This window comes from Sinocyclocheilus rhinocerous, unplaced genomic scaffold (genome assembly GCF_001515625.1).
Source record: "Sinocyclocheilus rhinocerous isolate Xijiao unplaced genomic scaffold, SAMN03320098_v1.1 scaffold314, whole genome shotgun sequence".
NCBI classification, from domain to species: domain Eukaryota; kingdom Metazoa; phylum Chordata; class Actinopteri; order Cypriniformes; family Cyprinidae; genus Sinocyclocheilus; species Sinocyclocheilus rhinocerous.
Window position 1 is genome coordinate 1,199,893 of NW_015630021.1, and position 16,637 is coordinate 1,216,529.

Here is a 16,637-nt window from a genome sequence, read left to right on the forward strand (position 1 = left end):
GTTTCAACTACCGGTTCACGAGTACTTTGATATTGATATTTTTCAAGGTATTGAGGTTAGAAATTACTGTATCATGACCACTAATTCACGTACTTTGTCAATAAGATAAAAGTGGGTTTTGTTCAAAGTAGCTATTATCCACATAGATCTTTGATATGAATGAATATTTTTTGGTAATTCATTAAATATTGCAGACTAAAGAGTAACTAGTGACTAGTACTCTGAGTGGTTTTTGAGAGGAGTACTTTGTACTTTTACTTGAGTACTGTTTTTTTGTAGTACTCTTACTTGTAATTGAGTATTATTTCAGCAATGTAACAGTACTTGTACTTAAGTACAAATTTTCAGTACTCTTTCCACCACTGGTGAAACGGCATCAAATGTCTGTTTTGTTGGCATTCGGCGCCCAAGTGCTCGTCACTCTTTAGCTCCGCCCACGGCGCGCCTCCAGGAGCTCGGCTTTTTCCGGAGAGAATGGTAAAGCTGTATCTTTCTTTTATAAATATGATAAAACTAAAGACTTTTTGGAGATATGAAGGATGCAGTACTACTCTATAGGTACTCAAGATTAACATGAGATTGGGTGAAACTGTGTGTGTTATGCCCCCTTTAAAAATGTAATGCAACAGTTACATTTAAAGTTGGGATGAAATTGTTTTACAGTGTACATTCTTAAAAAGAAATGTTATTTATATGCTTCCATGGACACTTTCCATTGTACAAAAGTTCTTTATAGATAATTAACATATTAATAACACTAAGAAAAAATGTTTCATTTAAGAACTGTTTACTGAAAGATTCTTTGGGGAACCAAAAATGATGGTTCTATGGTTTTGCTGTGAAACCCTCCTTGTGTAATCTTTATTTTTAAGAGTGTAGTTACACTCCTTACCAGTTGTATAAGGCTGGCTGTTGTTCTGTCCGCAGTTCTTCATTTTGACAGGCGACAGACAGAGAGGTTTGACCACTTTGTGTGTGCCTTCACACCAGTATGAGGTACAGAAGGCCAAAACAGAGAGCGCTAGGGCCAGAGAGGTCAGCGAGAGAGACAGCAATGACCGATTCCTGCGGGACAAATGCTCCAACATGGTGGAATGATACAGACAGGACCTGATACTGCAATTAACAAAGAAAAGACAACATTCAGGTACAAAGAAAGCAGCTTTGTATGCATATCCACTTACAGATGAATGTAAAGTTAGAATTTGAGTAAAGATGGGGCAAGGGAAAGGGAACAGCGATCAATATGTGGGCAGTTGTATAGGGAAGTAAGATTACTAAGCCTAATGATTGAAGCAACCATCCAATGTCAAAATGTCAAAAGTCAGATAGGAGGAGTTTAAATGAGCGGAAACAAATAGAAATTGAAGATGCAAAGGCAGAATTAAAGGTCAGTGGAAGTGAGATGATGAGCAGAGGATTTAAAGGAAATTAGACAGATGTGAGCATGTGAAAATACACTTGCCGATACCTTAGGTTTCCATATAAAAATGTAGTTGGTGAAATGCAGAAATGGCTCAGAATGTGTTAAAACATGTTTCCTTGGTCTACGACCAACAAATGTGGCCAAAACGTCCTCAAAGTCAATGGAAATGAGGCTGACGATCACAAATGTTCATGCTGAATATTCAGAGGTGTCTCTCAGATGTATGTTCTTTAGTTCAGCACAGAGATGAAATTGGTCTTAAGTCATGCAGTCCATCAAGAACAACCTTGTTCTTCTTTTTGATTTTGCCCATCTCTCACCTGGTCTCTTTCTTGGAGAGATTACAATTTTCTGAGAGTTTTGTACTTATTCCATGTCTTAATCACCAACATCCATTTCTTTGTAATCCTTCATGATCTCTGTTAATCTTTGGGAGAAAGGTACATCTGTCTCTCCTGGTACGTCCAGAGCCCCCAGACACCTGAGCAACAAACCATATTATCAAGACAGATTAAGTATTATGAAGTAGATTTAAATGTAGATCTTTGTGTCTGATCTATAAATGCAATAATAATTTAAATATTATAATTTAAATGCCAATTAAATATCAATTTATTATTCACATTATTACAAAATTCTATATGCCAATGGCCTGGTCATGCCTGCGGCTGACAAAAAACCTGGGAAAGTTGAAAGTGCAAACAAAAAGGGATGGTGGGTGATGGGGAGGGAGGGAGAAAGGAAGTGGATAGCATATAGAAGCAGGGATAAAGAAGGTTGAGATGGGATCTACATCAACTACGTACAGGTTATGTTCCACATGACTATATGAACTCTAGGCTTGAAAAATACTGCGTCACAAACACTCAAAAATAAACAGCTACTATACAATGTGTCTCTCTCTCTCTCTCTTTCTCAGTTGCTCTTATTGTCAATGTCTCTCTCTTTCTCTCTCAGCCCTCCTTACCCGGGGCTTTTTGTGTGGGGATGGCGTTGAGAGGGGGCTGTTTAGGTTTGGACTTGACTGACATAAGAGAGTCCAAGTCCACCAATGAAGCACCTTCTCCGAGGAAGGACGCTGGCTTTTTAGTCTCATCAGCAGTGTTTGTAGCAGTGTCACCTATTGATAGAAAAAAAAAAGTAAGGCAAAAATCTAAATGACCTTGTGCTATTGAAACAAGAGAAAGCCGTTTAAATGAGCCTTGCTTTTGGAAAAACAGTTTTTAATTTTATTTTGATATTATACATTACCTTGTTAGGTTTGGAGTCAGTAAGATTTTTTCTAATAACTGAATACTTTTATTCTGCAAGGATGCAATAAATGTATTAAAAGTGACAGTAAAGACATTTATAATGTTACAAAAGATTTTTATTTTAAAATAACCGCTGTAAAGAACAAAATGAGATGAAAGTTAATCACAACAACAGTTTGTTCTTTTTTTTTTGTGTGCTAGATATTCTGTGATGTAAAATCTGAAATTGGATAGAACTCAAAGAGGAATTTTAAACATAGAAAGGTATCTTGTTTAAAAGTGTATCAAACAACCTCTTCAACAGATTCAACTACTTGAACATTGCAGACTTTGTAAAATCTCAGCAAGTAGATCAGATGGCAGCTTGAGATTTTGAGATTTTAGTTCAAAATTGACCATGAAAAATATGATTTGAGACTGCAGAAACGAACAGAAAAAGAAACCTGTTCCAAAAGTACCATTCTCAGAGGAACCACCCCAAGGATCTGGTCTGCCTCCATCACCGAAAAGGTCATCAGTTGGAGCTGATGGGGCACCCCAGGGGTCAGTCGCAGCAGGGGGTGAAGATGCTGGGAGTAAGTAATACAATGATTAGATTTTTTAGAAAAAAACATTTTTTGACATACAACAACGCCTTCTCAAAATACTGTTTCATTCATGTTGTAATCTACATTTACACTACCATTCAAAAGTTTGTGGTCTGTAAGATTTTATAATGTTTTTAAAAGAAGTCTCTTATGCTCACCAAGGCTGCATTATTATTATTATTATTATATATTTAAAAAAAAATGAAAAATAGTGTAAAAAATGTTAATATTGTGAAATATTAATACAATTCAAAATATCTGTAATTGATTTTAATGTATTTTGTAAAGTAATTTATTCCTGTGATGGCAAAGCTGAATTTTCAGCATCATTACTCCAGTCTTCAGTGTCACATGATATGTCTAATATGCTGATTTGGTTCTCAAGAATTACATTATCAAATGTTAAAAACAGTTGTGCTGCTTAATATTTTTGTGGAAACCATGATAGTTTTTTTTCAGGATTCATTGATAAATAGAAAGATCAACAGAACAACATTAATTTGAAATGAATATTTTGTAACAATTTTGCCCAATTTAATGTGTTCTTGCTGAATAAAAGTATACATTTATATAAAAAAAAAAATCTTACTGACCCCAAACTTTAGCACGATGGTTTAAATTCACTACATTTTGAAGTAATTCTCAGTCAGACAATAAAAAAAACTCATTATTAGAGGACACTGAGGTGTGTTGTACCTCTCTGGTTCTTCAGTCCAGTCACTCTCTTACCTGCTGTGCCCCAATGGTCATTATCTGCTTTTGAACCATCACCAAATGGATCAGATGTAGCTGATGATGCTTCTAACGGCGCCCCCCAGGGGTCAGAGGTTGCAGGTGCTGAATTCTGTATACTATCCGCAGGTGCCCCCCAAGGATCTGACACTGCTGCATCAGAGTCTTTTGCCATTTCAGCTGGAGCCCCCCAAGGATCGTTTGTTGACGGGGCTTTATCCTCTGAAAATCCAGCAGAGTTGCCCCATGGGTCACTCGCAGCAGATGGAGAACTTTTCTCTACATTCGTAGATCCTCCCCAAGGATCACTGGAAGCAGGTGGAGAATCATTCTTGGCACTGGCAGATCGTCCCCATGGATCACTGGATGCAGGTGCAGATCCGTTTGTCCCATCAGAAGATTCACCCCAAGGATCATTGGTAGCTAGACTGGATTCCTTTGAATCATCAGACGGTGGCCCCCAAGGGTCATTGGTAGCAGGGGTGGATTCGTTGGATGCATCAGATGGGGCTCCCCAGGGGTCCGAGTTGGATGGAGGCTCTGCTGTTGCTGCTTTTTCCCAAAGATCTGGCTCGGTGTCACCCTCCTTAGCCTGAATCCACAAATTTCCATTATATCAGCTTGGACAGTCTGATAATACTTAATAGTCAGATAATGTGATCATATTCAACATGACTCTAATGAAGTTTCCATCTCTCTCACCCGTCTCTCTGCCTCTTTCCTTTCGGCCTCCAGACGTCTCTGCTCCTCCTTCTTCTTGGCCATGGCGGCGGTCAGGTCAGCCACAGATGGGATGTTGTCCAGGGAAGGCAGCCCTGTATACGGCGGGATCTCTGCTTTTTCTTTATCTGGTCCTGTAGCGGAGGACGCTGAGATAAAATATGAGAGAAAAAAAATTAAATCATAAATAAAAAAAGAACAAAAAAACACTACCATTCAAAAGTTTGTGGTGTGAAATAAAAAATGTTGAAAATATTTTTTTTTAAACAATAAAGACATTTTTGATGTTACAAAATACTTTCAAACTAATTTCTTTTTAACTTTCCATTCATCAAAGAATCCTGAAAAAAAAAAAATTTCTAAATTATTTGTGGGATATTCAGAGTATTTCCGATATCATACTTGGCCAAGTCACGTCACTTTTTTAAAAAAATTTTTTTTATAAATTACATTTTAAAATATATTCAAATAGAAAACACCTATATTAAATTGTACTATTATTTCATAATATTAGTTTTAATCAAAGAATAAGAGCATAAGAGACTTGAAAACATAAAAAAAAACAAAACCAAAAATTTTACTTTTGAATGGTAGTGTATATATTTAGAATTTCTATGTTACAAATGTGAATGCGTGTAAAACAAATAAAGAGACCAAAACACTATAGCAGGCCTACAGACTTTCTAAATTAGAAGGTTCAAAAAGAAATACAACAGAAGTGGGTGGTTAATATAGTAGATTTAACTTGTTTATGTGTTCTGGTAACAATTTGTGTGTCACTTTCTTGGTGCTTCTTATGTCCTTTTTGGAGGTTTCCACTTCAAAAGTGGACATTTTCCAACTTTCTACCCACTTACATTATATGGAACAGTCTTGACAACCTTGAGTAAATCATGAAAGAATTTTCATTTTAGGGTGCACTGTCTCTTTAATTATATTTAACATGCAAAATAAGTTGTAAACCCCCAAAAATAAGTCTTACCACTGGGAGCCTTTGTCAGCTTGTCTTTTGTCTTCATAGCAAAATCTCTCTCCTCTTTCCGCTTTTCCTCATCCTCAATCAGCACCAACACTATCTTAGCCTTTTCTCTCACATTCACCCCCTACAAAGTGTAAATCCATTAGTGGCAAGCTTTCAGACCTTTCTCCTCTATTATTAATGTAATGGGTGTAAAAAAAAAAAATCGAATATTTTGCAGTACCTGGTCCTTTCCATCCTTGTCTGTGAAGCGGTATTCTGTTAGGGCTTTGAAAATGTGAATGTTCTCCACACTCTGCTGAGGGATGCGCTCAGACCCCGTTTTCAACAGATATTCAAGAAGGGTTAAAGACTGTAGAAGAAGAAAAGAGAAAACATGATCCGTCAGGTGTTTTGACAATCCTTAATACATACAAGTTTGGGGTCAGTAAGTTTTTGAGGGAAATCTCTTATGCTGAACAAGGCTGATCAAAAACTAATAGTGTGAAATATTACTACACTTTAAAATAACTGTTTTCTATTTTAATATATTTTAAAATGTCATTTATTCCTGTGATGGCAAAGCTGAATTTCCAGCAGCCAGTCTTCAGTGTCACATTATTCTTCAGAAATCATTGTAATATGATGATTTGCTGCTCAAGAAACCATGATACATTTGAATAGAAAGTTTTAAAGAACAGAATTTTTACTAAATTTTTAAGTCTTTACTGTGACTTTTGATCAATTTAAATGTAAATCTTACTGGCCTGGTAATACTATTTTACCACTTATATTGTTTAAAGGGTGTTTTATTATTATTGTTGTTTTAAATACTACTACTACTAATAATAATAATGAAAATAATACATATTAAAGGGTGTTACTAGGGTGTTTTGGACCAAGTAATTCTATGGGATGTTTGACTAGCAAACATGATTAAATATAAAGTGTAACTCAATCTCTCTTTCTACATCTTTCTCTCTCAATAATACAACAACAGCCATAAGTACATAACAGAGGAAGAAACATCATGGCAGTGAAGCTGAATGGAAAATCCTGCCTGCACATAATCAAACACTGCAGTGGCAGCAGCAACGGTCCTGCTGTGCTGACAGGAAAAAGCCAGCCACTGATCAGGTAACATGATCAGCTGCGCGATAGAGTCACATAAACGATCACTTGCTATAAATATTCAATCAGTCTGAGCAGGCAAGCAAGCAAAGAATCTGGTTCCTTAAACCTGGAGACTGTTCTCTTCAGTTCTCTCCTTCGCTCACCTTGTACACGTGCCTCCAATTCTTGTCATCATTGAGACGCTTCCAGAGCATGCCCAAAATCTCGTTACAGGCCACCACATTGTAGGTTAGATCCGAGATGTCAGCCATCTGGGAGCTCGATGGCCCCCAGGGGTCATTAGAAGTCGCTTCTCGAACCTACACAACATATCCAACACGGAAATACTGCTTTATATACTAGTTTTAAAAGCACAATAGGCAGTATATGACTAATTAAATCTGATAAATATAAGTGACAAAAGTAATGCACTAGTCTCACCTTGAAACTTGAACAGGGTCGACTTAAGGGAGATGATAAAAGACTGAGAATAAACTCTGTGATAAAAAGGCAAGTGAAACTCACCTTGACCTCTGCCTCAGAGAAGTTCTGAACAAGATTTTTCAGTTGTCGTCGCAGCATTGAGTGAGTCATGATGGTCGTTTTGTCCTAGACCTTTTTAAGAAAGCCATTTTTGAAAAACTTGCACATTATATTCTATGACACATATGATCCTAAAAACTGCTGCTTTTATATCACATAACAGAATCATTGTTTGATAACTTTGATAACTAGGAAACAGAGCCTTTATAATATGGCATCCAGCACTATTGTTTCTGGTATTAATCAATTTATAATAGAAGGTATACATATAATAGAAGGTATGTCAGAGCAGTCAGATAATATTTATCCAATAATAATAGGAGAATTATACTATTATAGTATTTATTAATTTTATTTTATTTTTTAAAGATTTTCCGTTTTTATTTTAATTTTAGTTACATTTTTAGTAATTTTGCGTTATGATTTTGTAATTTGTATCTTTAATATTTTATTTCAGTTTTAGTTTTAGTTATTTTAGTCTATCAAGTTAAACTAAATGAAAATGAGAAAGGTTGCCTTGGAAACTATAAGAAATAAAATAAGCTTAATTTATATATGATCAGAACTTATGATATACATCTGCTATTATGGATAGGTTATTAATGAAACACACAAGCAAACAAATTTAAAAGGATATGCAATGTCATTTTTTCTTTTTTTTTTGCTCCACTTACCTGATAAATAAAGGATGTAGGAATGGTTGTTGACTGAATTGCTCAAATTGCTGACAGTCACTTCAGTCCATCAGCTTTTCCCTATGTGGACTTTATGGCCTATAAATCATAAACACGAGGACAAACTCTGTAACTAGCTGCTGTTTTAAAGAAAGAGTTCACCCAAAAATGAACATCTGTCAACCTTTGTAGAAATATATAAATATATATTCAATTCAATTCAAGTTTATTTGTACAGCGCTTTTCACGATACAAATCATTGCAAAGCAACTTTACAGCAAATTAAGTATATATATATATAAATATATATGTGCAATACCACTTATATTCATTTGACACTACCCTACATCTATCTATAGCACACCTGTACATACAATTTATTCTTTTTTTGTGGTTTACATTTATGCATGTGTATTTTATTCACATCTTATTTTTATTATCTGTGTGTTGTTGTTGTCTCTGTGTACTGGAAGCTTGTGACACTATAACAAATTCCTTGTATGTGCAAACATACTTGGCAATAAAGCGCTTTCTGATTCTGATTCTATTCCATTTAATCTACATAGCACACCTGTACACACAATTTTGTATATTTTTTGTTTACACACACACACATATATGTATATTTTATTCACATATGTTTTTTATTTATTTATCTGTGTTATTGTTGTCTCTGTGTACTGGAAGCTTCTGTCACCAAAACTAATTCCTTGTATGTGCAAACATACTTGACAATAAAGCTTTTTCTGATTCTGATTCTATATATTATTTATATGCTACTCTCTGGTATTTACAACAGTATTTTACATTTGTAATAGCTATAGAAGACTTTTGTAACAGCAACATCAACAGCCAACAACTTTTCAAACAGCATCATCCTGCCATCAAAATAATGCTTGATTTTATGCTATTTTCAGAAGCAATCCAGCCTGCGCTGTTAATATTTGCCAAATGCTCTGTGATCCAAATGCTGATTGATTTATTTAGCAGTAGGGCAGATAGACATATTACCAATGCTGCAGACACCAACCAAACACCTATCAGGTTATGTGTGCTTAAAAGCATCCTATGATGACAATCACTATACCAGACACGAAAATACAGCACTAGTGCGCTGTCATATACAATAAACTGCGATAATGTCGCATCATACAGTATTTTACATTTGTAATAGCTATAGAAGACTTTTGTAACAGCAACATCAACAGCCAACAACTTTTCAAACAGCATCATCCTGCCATCAAAATAATGCTTGATTTTATTCTATTTTCAGAAGCAATCCAGCCTGCGCTGTTAATATTTGCCAAATGCTCTGTGATCCAAATGCTGATTGATTTATTTAGCAGTAGGGCAGATAGACATATTACCAATGCTGCAGACACCAAACACCTATCAGGTTATGTGTGCTTAAAAGCATCATATGATGACAATCACTATACCAGACACGAAAATACAGCACTAGTGCGCTGTCATATACAATAAACTGCGATAATGTCGCATCATACAAGTCTGCAAGACCTGCAAAAGCTGATTTTGGTTTGGTGAATGAAGAGCCATCGCCTTAAAAACAGGAGGATAATAATGCATGATTATACATTGCGCCTTAGCTAAAGGTTTACATAGAACATCGCTTCTTACGTCAGCTCAAGGACACATTTTCTGACTGATGGATACAAAAAAAAAAAAAATATATATATATATATTATTATTTTTTAAATATACCAACCTTTTGGGAGAATGAACGGGAGAGAAGCTGAAAGGCTTTTCCAGATTCTAGCGGAAATTTCCGCTTCCGTTTACGGCTACCTGTCAAAAAACGAACACAAGCCTCTTACTGAATATTCATGAGATGGGAGTGACGATGTGCAAAGCATGTAACGCACTTATCCGCTGGTTAGAGAATATGTATGAGTGGGCGTGGCTTTGTGGTTTACGTTGAAACCGAGACCCACAATTGTAAACAAACCTGCCGGATTTTTTTTTTTTTTGCATTTAAGCACTTAGCAAATAAATAATAGACAATAAACAAATAAAATATAAATTATGAATTTAAAGAGTTCGTCAAATCTTCTTAAATTATGAATTTAAAGAGTTCGTCAAATCTTCTACTTGGTCTATTGAAATGCCAAGTGGACACGAACAGGCGATGACAAGACAATCTCTGGACAAATCCGCTAATCCCAACATCATGGTTGCGAATGCACTGAGCCCGGTTTCCATAACAATGAGTCGATCCATACACCCTCAGATCTGATGACGCGTGATTCTCAAGCTCGTGCCTGAGGCATCACTGACGTCACTGACGCTCCAGTGCCTGTGGAAGCGGCTGGCCCGCAATAACAAATTGGATGAAGACAGAAATATTGCTCACATCCACTGAAATCAGTTCAAGATGGCGTCCGAGGTGGAATACGAGTCGATTCTGTGCGTGAAACCAGATGTCAATGTTTACCGCATCCCGCCGCGGGCGTCGAATCGCGGATACAGGTAAATTAAAGGATATGCGGGCCTCAGCCCATGGCAGGTGTCTGTTCTGTAAATAATGTTGGAATACCATTTTGTCTTGGTTGTATCAGCACTATACTGCAATTATAGCATTTTTATTATTATGCGCATTGTGGCGCAGAGACAGTGTATTGTCATTGGTTTATCATACAGTTCTGCTGATAGAAAGAAAAACACCATGTGATGTCAGATACTTGGTGTGTTTGTCTACGAGCTCACGACTCAACCTTAATAGGAATTGGTCTAGAATAAGCAAATGAAAATTGTATTACACTTAGGAATTATTTCATGCCATTTTCATGCAATTGAAGTGCATAGAGCATTTATCATTTGCATTATTCTGTTTATATATAATATGTTATTGTGTTTATGTGACGTGTGTTTTCAGGGTCGTATATGTGGTCCAGTTTATATAGTGTATAATTAGCCCTAAAAACTCTTGCCCACAGAGAATGTGATAATTCACTGGCACACATTTTAGAGGAGAAATCCCAGTTGTATTCCTTCATGAGGAGCTTGAAGGCTTGTAATAGTTCTGAAAATTGCAATAATACTGCTGGATTTGCCATAAACTGTGGAAAGGTGTTAAATGCCACTGTTCTGGTCATTTTCAATAGTCATTGACCAGAAAATGTTTTCTGGTGAAAATTACCAGAAAATAACAAGAAGATCGGAACAGAAGACATTTAACCCCTTTCCAGACATTTTAATTAGAAAGTACAAGATCAGAAGGAAAAAAAAGAAACCTGGATCAACAGAAAGATCAATAGAGGAGAAATCCCAGTTGTATTCCTTCATGAGGAGCTTGAAGGCTTGTAATAGTTCTGAAAATTGCAATAATACTGCTGGATTTGCCATAAACTGTGGAAAGGTGTTAAATGCCACTGTCTTCTGGTCATTTTCAATAGTCATTGATCAGAAAATGTTTTCTGGTGAAAATGACTAGAAAATAACAAGAAGATCGGAACAGAAGACATTTAACCCCTTTCCAGACATTTTAATTAGAAAGTACAAGATCAGAAGGAAAAAAAAGAAACCTGGATCAACAGAAAGATCAATAACATGCATTTAGAAAACAGGTAGGGTGATAATTCATAATCAGTATTATTTTTGTGACAATCACTTTTTTTTACTCATTGCTGTGATGTATCCGAATGTTTGTCTACACCAGAAAATAATTTCTTATTTTTGTTGTTAATCTCATCCAAAAAAATCTTTCCATATTAAAAAAAAAAAAAAAAACATCTACAGTTGTGAAAAACACTTAATTTGATGGATTTGAAATTACATTTCTGCTGTGATAATGGCAGGGCGGCTGACTGGAAGTTAGACACTCCTGACTGGACAGGCCGTATGCGCATAACAGCAAAGGGGAAGGTGGCTTATATCAAATTGGAGGACAAAGTCTCAGGTTAGAAATCTGCATATTGATCCAAACAAACAAAAAATGACCTGAATGTTTGATTGGATGACTCTCAAAGACATTTGAGCAGCAAAAGAAGCTCTTAGTTGTCCCCTTTTTAAATCATTGTTCTCAGGTGAGCTGTTTGCTCAAGCGCCTGTAGAGGAATTCCCTGGCATTGCAGTGGAGACAGTCAGCGATTCCAGCCGCTATTTTGTTCTCCGAATACAGGATGACAATGGTTAGTGTATCATCTTTAAACTGACCTTATTTTGCATGCCCTGTCATAATGGAATGTCTCGCAAATAAGTTATACTTCACTTCTATGTTACGGTGTAGACATGCATTATCCTTGCCTGTATTTTAGGTCGGAGTGCATTCATTGGTGTTGGGTTTGGAGACAGAGGTGATTCTTTTGACTTCAATGTAGCACTGCAGGATCATTTCAAGTAAGTTTCCATCAAAAATGTTTATGACTGGAAATGCTTTTGTATTTGTAGTGACATCTTGGATGCAGATGGATGTTTTTAGTTTTTTTGGGGGGCATAATAAGCAATGCTAGTATGTACACTCTTTAAAAAAGGTTCCAAAAGTTTTTTTTTGCAATGATGCCATAGAAGAACCATTTTTGGTTCCCCAAAGAACCTTTCAGTGAACAGTTCTTAACAGAACAATTTTTTCTTAGTCTGAAGAACATTTGAAAAATCTCAAAAACATTTTTCCACTATCCACCTTTTACTGAGTTACCAATGAGCACTGCCATGATGGATTCTAACTTCCATTTGGATGCTGTCGTGTTCCGGTCTCCATAGAAATCCATGTTAAAACGGGGAAAAACGATGGACTGAATTAATTAAACTGAAACTTTTGCAGTGTAACTAAATATAAAAATGTGCACAGGGTTAAGCTGTGCTGTTGTTGGCTGCCACAGTAACAGTAATAAACTTAAGGAATTCCTGTAAAGTACTTCTTTTGGGCACCAGCAAATCTGTCCGTGTCTGACGCTGTATGCGTTGCATTCTATGTCAAACGCTGACAAGAGAAAACGAGCATGGCTTGCAGCGTCTAAGTTAAAATACTGTGTGTAAAATAATAAAATAATGTGTGCTCTTATCATTTTGTGGACAGTCCCCCGAGTGTATGTAGGAAATGTGCCCTCAATTTGTTTTAAATGCAGCTAACCTCGGGGCGCTTCATGTCATCTACCCTCTCATTAAGGTTTGACAGGTGAATTACTGCAAAAGTCAGTCACTGCGACACTCTAAGTGTAAAGTGAAACCATTTTCATAGGTTTAACGTTATTTTATTAGCTCGGAAAATTTAACTAGAACTTAATTTGACTAGAAACACCAGACACCGAAAATGTAAAGCATTGTTCCAGTATGAGTTAGTCGAGACTTCCGCGTTCAGGGAAAAGGTGGATAAAGAAACTTTTGTGGAATGGAAAGTTTCTATGAATGTTAAAGGTTCATCATGGAACTACCAGTGCCAATAATGAACCTTTATCTTTTGTGTATAGTTTTTGATATTTTTTTTCTTAACTTTCCTTCTCTCTTTCTGTAAGGTGGGTGAAACAGGAGAATGAGATCAAAAGTTCTCAGGCTGCAGACTCAGGACCCAAACTGGATCTAGGCTTCAAAGAGGGACAGACCATCACACTGAATATTGGGGTAAAACTAAACTAAAATGCAAAACAGCTGAAAACTGCTTTTGGAATTAGAAAAATCAGATTATGGCCTTATAATCTAGCATCACTACATTTTCAGAAGAATATACAGTGATTTTTCATGCCCTCATATCATAAGTAAACATGAGTTTGTGTTAAATTAGAGAAATGTTTTTTGTATTTAGCAAGGTAAAAAGAGGGACAAGCCCCGCCCGCAGAGCTCAGGAGGCTTGGGGCTCCTCCCTCCACCTCCAGGAGGAAAGATAGCCCCTCCTCCTCCATCCAATCACAACACAGTACAGCCATCAGGAGGAGCACAAACAGGTACATCATTTGACCCAATTACTGCTTAAATATACACTAAAACATCCTCTTTTCTTTGATTTACTTTTGATTTTTGATTTTACATTTACAGAATTTATGTATATATATATATGTATATTCTGTAAATGTAAAATATGAATTCTGACCATGTATTTGGAATTGTTCACCCATTTACTCCAGTTAGTGATTTTGTAGATGGGTTTGTTTTGTCATTGGAACAGATTTTGAGAAATTCAGCATTACATGTTTTCTCACAAATTGATCCTCTGCAGTGAATGGGTGCCATCAGAATGATAGTCCAAACAGCTGATAACACCATCACAATAATCCAAAAGTAATCCAAGCAACTCCAGTCCATCAATTAATGTCTTGTAAAGTGAAAAAAATCAATCATTAAAAACTTTAACATCTAGGCTAAAATATGACTCCTCTATCCATAATATTGCTTATTGGAGACACCCTAATGATAGCTTTGTTTCTTACAATCAAGCTTGTCAGTTGTTTGGACTCTCATTCTGACGGCACCCGTTCACTGCAGAGTATCCATTTGTGAGCAAGTGATGCAATGCTACATTTCTCCAAATCTGTTCCAATAAAGAAACAAACTTATCTACATCTTGGATGGCCTGTGGGTGACATTCAGCCATTTCTCATTTTTGGATGAACTATTCCTTTAAAGGGTTAGTTCACCCAAAAATGAAAATTCTGTCATTAATTACTCACCCTCATGTCGTTCTAAACCCGTAAGACCTCCGTTCATCTTCAGAACACAAATGAAGATATTTTTGATTAATTCTGAGAGCTCTCTGACCCTCCCATAGACAGCAATGTAATTAACAGCAATGTAGCTTCGTAAAATTACGGTTGAACCCAGATGTCACATGGATTATTTTACCGATCTCCTTGCTACGTTTCTGGACCTTGATCGTGGTAATTACATTGCGGTCTATGGGAGGGTCAGAGTGCTCTCAGAATTAATCAAAAATATCTTAATTTGTGTTCTGAAGATGAACAGAGGTCTTACGGGTTTAGAACGACATGAGGGCGAGTAATTAATGACAGAATTGTCATTTTTGGGTGAAAGCTCCCTTTAATATGTTAACCCACTCTAAATGCAGTGGGTTGCACTAATGCACATAAAGACAGATACAACTAAATTTTACAGATATTATTTATAGAAAATTAATTTTTAATTACGTAGTACTTTTTTTTCTTCTTCTTTTTTTTGACCTCACTTTCTTTTTCTACTTTTAGAATGTTTATTAGAACTGGACAGCAGTAACTCTAATACAGTGGTTCAGTCAAACCCCAGCTCTGACCTATGGGGTGACTTCTCTAGCTCTGCAAGGTAATATGATTAGAGACCTTGATTCTTGACCATTGAATATGTTCCTGTACTCCGATATTACTACTGATCACTAAATATTTTCATTAAACTTGTCCTAAACCACTACCTTTATAAGTGTGTAAAAGTATGTAAAAGCTAGAATCATGTATTTTTTTTAAATGTTTTTTCTTTTGTTCTTTCTTTCTTACATTCGTTCTTTCTTTCAGCACTGTTCCTCCTCCAGCATCACGCCAAGAATCCTCTTCTGGGAACTGGGTCCAGTTCTGAAAAAGTTTTATCCTCCTTCATTCCATTATTGTTCCCATTCCTCCATCAAAACTACTGCAATTAAAAGATACTGCATAATTGTATGGAAAATTAGAGGCAAGCTGTATGTAAAGCTGCTAATCATAGCAGAGCAAGGAGGCGAGAAATAGGCTAATAGGAATTATGTTAGTCTTATAAAACAAATCAACCAAATTAAATTATGAAAAAGATTGTATAAAAGAGAGGAACATCCCACGAGAGTTATATGTAAAACTTAATGGTAATGTTTTGAAGATTGTTTCAGTATCTTTACATTTGTCCACAAGGTGTTGGATGTGTCCATTTTGTTGTCATGACCTGTATATGTTTGTCTTAGGTTTGGAGGAGTGAACATATGTGTGTTTTGAGTGTTTAAAAAAAGGCAGAGATTTTGATTGAAAGTGTACAATTTAAGTGAGGCTTGGATATGTTAAGAGCTTAACATCTTGTATATCATAAGAATATATAAAACCTGTACAGTATAAATATACAAAAATACTGATTGAAGGCCACAATTTAGAAAAATTATGTCCCTCAAATAAAGGGATTATATCTAGATATTCATTACATATCCATATTGTCATTTACTTACAGATAACAGATAGTCATTTACGTGTTAAACTAAAATAAAATATACGAAAGAACAAGACGCATCGCTTCAAATGTGATCATTTTAAATAATATAATCTCTGTGGAATATGATTCTCAAAAATATTAGCATTTGCCCTTGCAGTATATGAAAAATATTTATGTGTTACAATGCTTTATGCCTAGCTTAGCTTATGGAAACAAATGCAATCATATTACTGTTATGGAGGCCCATAGCTATTACTGGATATCAAGCCTCTCGACTCCAAAGTACAGCAGGTATGTCTGCTGTTTTGTCACCCTTACAAAATATAAAAAGTTATCATTATCATGTTAAAATTTTTCAGCCAAAATACCAGTTACTACAGTACTACACTGTCGTGGATTAAATATTTTACTCTTTATTCTATTATGGTCTTACAGTAATAACTGATTGCTAATTTTATTGTAGGCAGACAACATGGTGACCATGACATGTACAATTCTTCTATCCGTAATTGATCTTTGTAGCCA

General features: G+C 35.9%; 3 protein-coding genes across 3 annotated transcripts in view; 1 reads left to right on the plus strand and 2 right to left on the minus strand.

Annotated features, from left to right (window-relative positions):
- LOC107739523 (germ cell-specific gene 1-like protein) overlaps positions 1–1,903 on the minus strand; it is a 5,504-nt gene extending 3,601 nt beyond the window's left edge. Inside the window, exons 1-2 of the mRNA XM_016551665.1 lie at positions 1,472–1,903; positions 893–1,116 (exon numbers count right to left, since the gene is read on the minus strand). Coding sequence (XP_016407151.1) covers positions 893–1,088 — 196 coding nt within the window. The 5' untranslated portion in view covers positions 1,089–1,116; positions 1,472–1,903. The remainder of the gene's footprint in view (positions 1–892; positions 1,117–1,471) is intronic.
- Positions 1,904–2,076: 173 nt separating this feature from the next.
- Positions 2,077–9,808, minus strand: LOC107739525 (epsin-1-like). The gene is made up of 10 exons (XM_016551666.1): positions 9,733–9,808; positions 8,007–8,105; positions 7,315–7,404; positions 6,954–7,109; positions 5,921–6,049; positions 5,701–5,821; positions 4,701–4,867; positions 3,996–4,590; positions 3,138–3,248; positions 2,077–2,546 (listed from the first exon to the last, which is right to left on the minus strand). Exons 3-10 carry the CDS (start codon positions 7,381–7,383, stop codon positions 2,380–2,382), a joined length of 1,515 nt encoding a protein of 504 aa, XP_016407152.1. The 5' UTR covers positions 7,384–7,404; positions 8,007–8,105; positions 9,733–9,808; the 3' UTR covers positions 2,077–2,379.
- A 449-nt stretch (positions 9,809–10,257) lies between these two features.
- LOC107739526 (adaptin ear-binding coat-associated protein 1-like) lies at positions 10,258–16,183 on the plus strand. Its single transcript, XM_016551667.1, has 8 exons — positions 10,258–10,493; positions 11,822–11,922; positions 12,050–12,154; positions 12,281–12,362; positions 13,478–13,583; positions 13,765–13,903; positions 15,158–15,251; positions 15,458–16,183. The coding sequence occupies exons 1-8, from the start codon at positions 10,399–10,401 to the stop codon at positions 15,516–15,518; spliced, it is 783 nt and encodes a 260-aa protein (XP_016407153.1). The 5' UTR covers positions 10,258–10,398; the 3' UTR covers positions 15,519–16,183.
- The last annotated feature ends 454 nt before the right edge of the window (positions 16,184–16,637 follow it).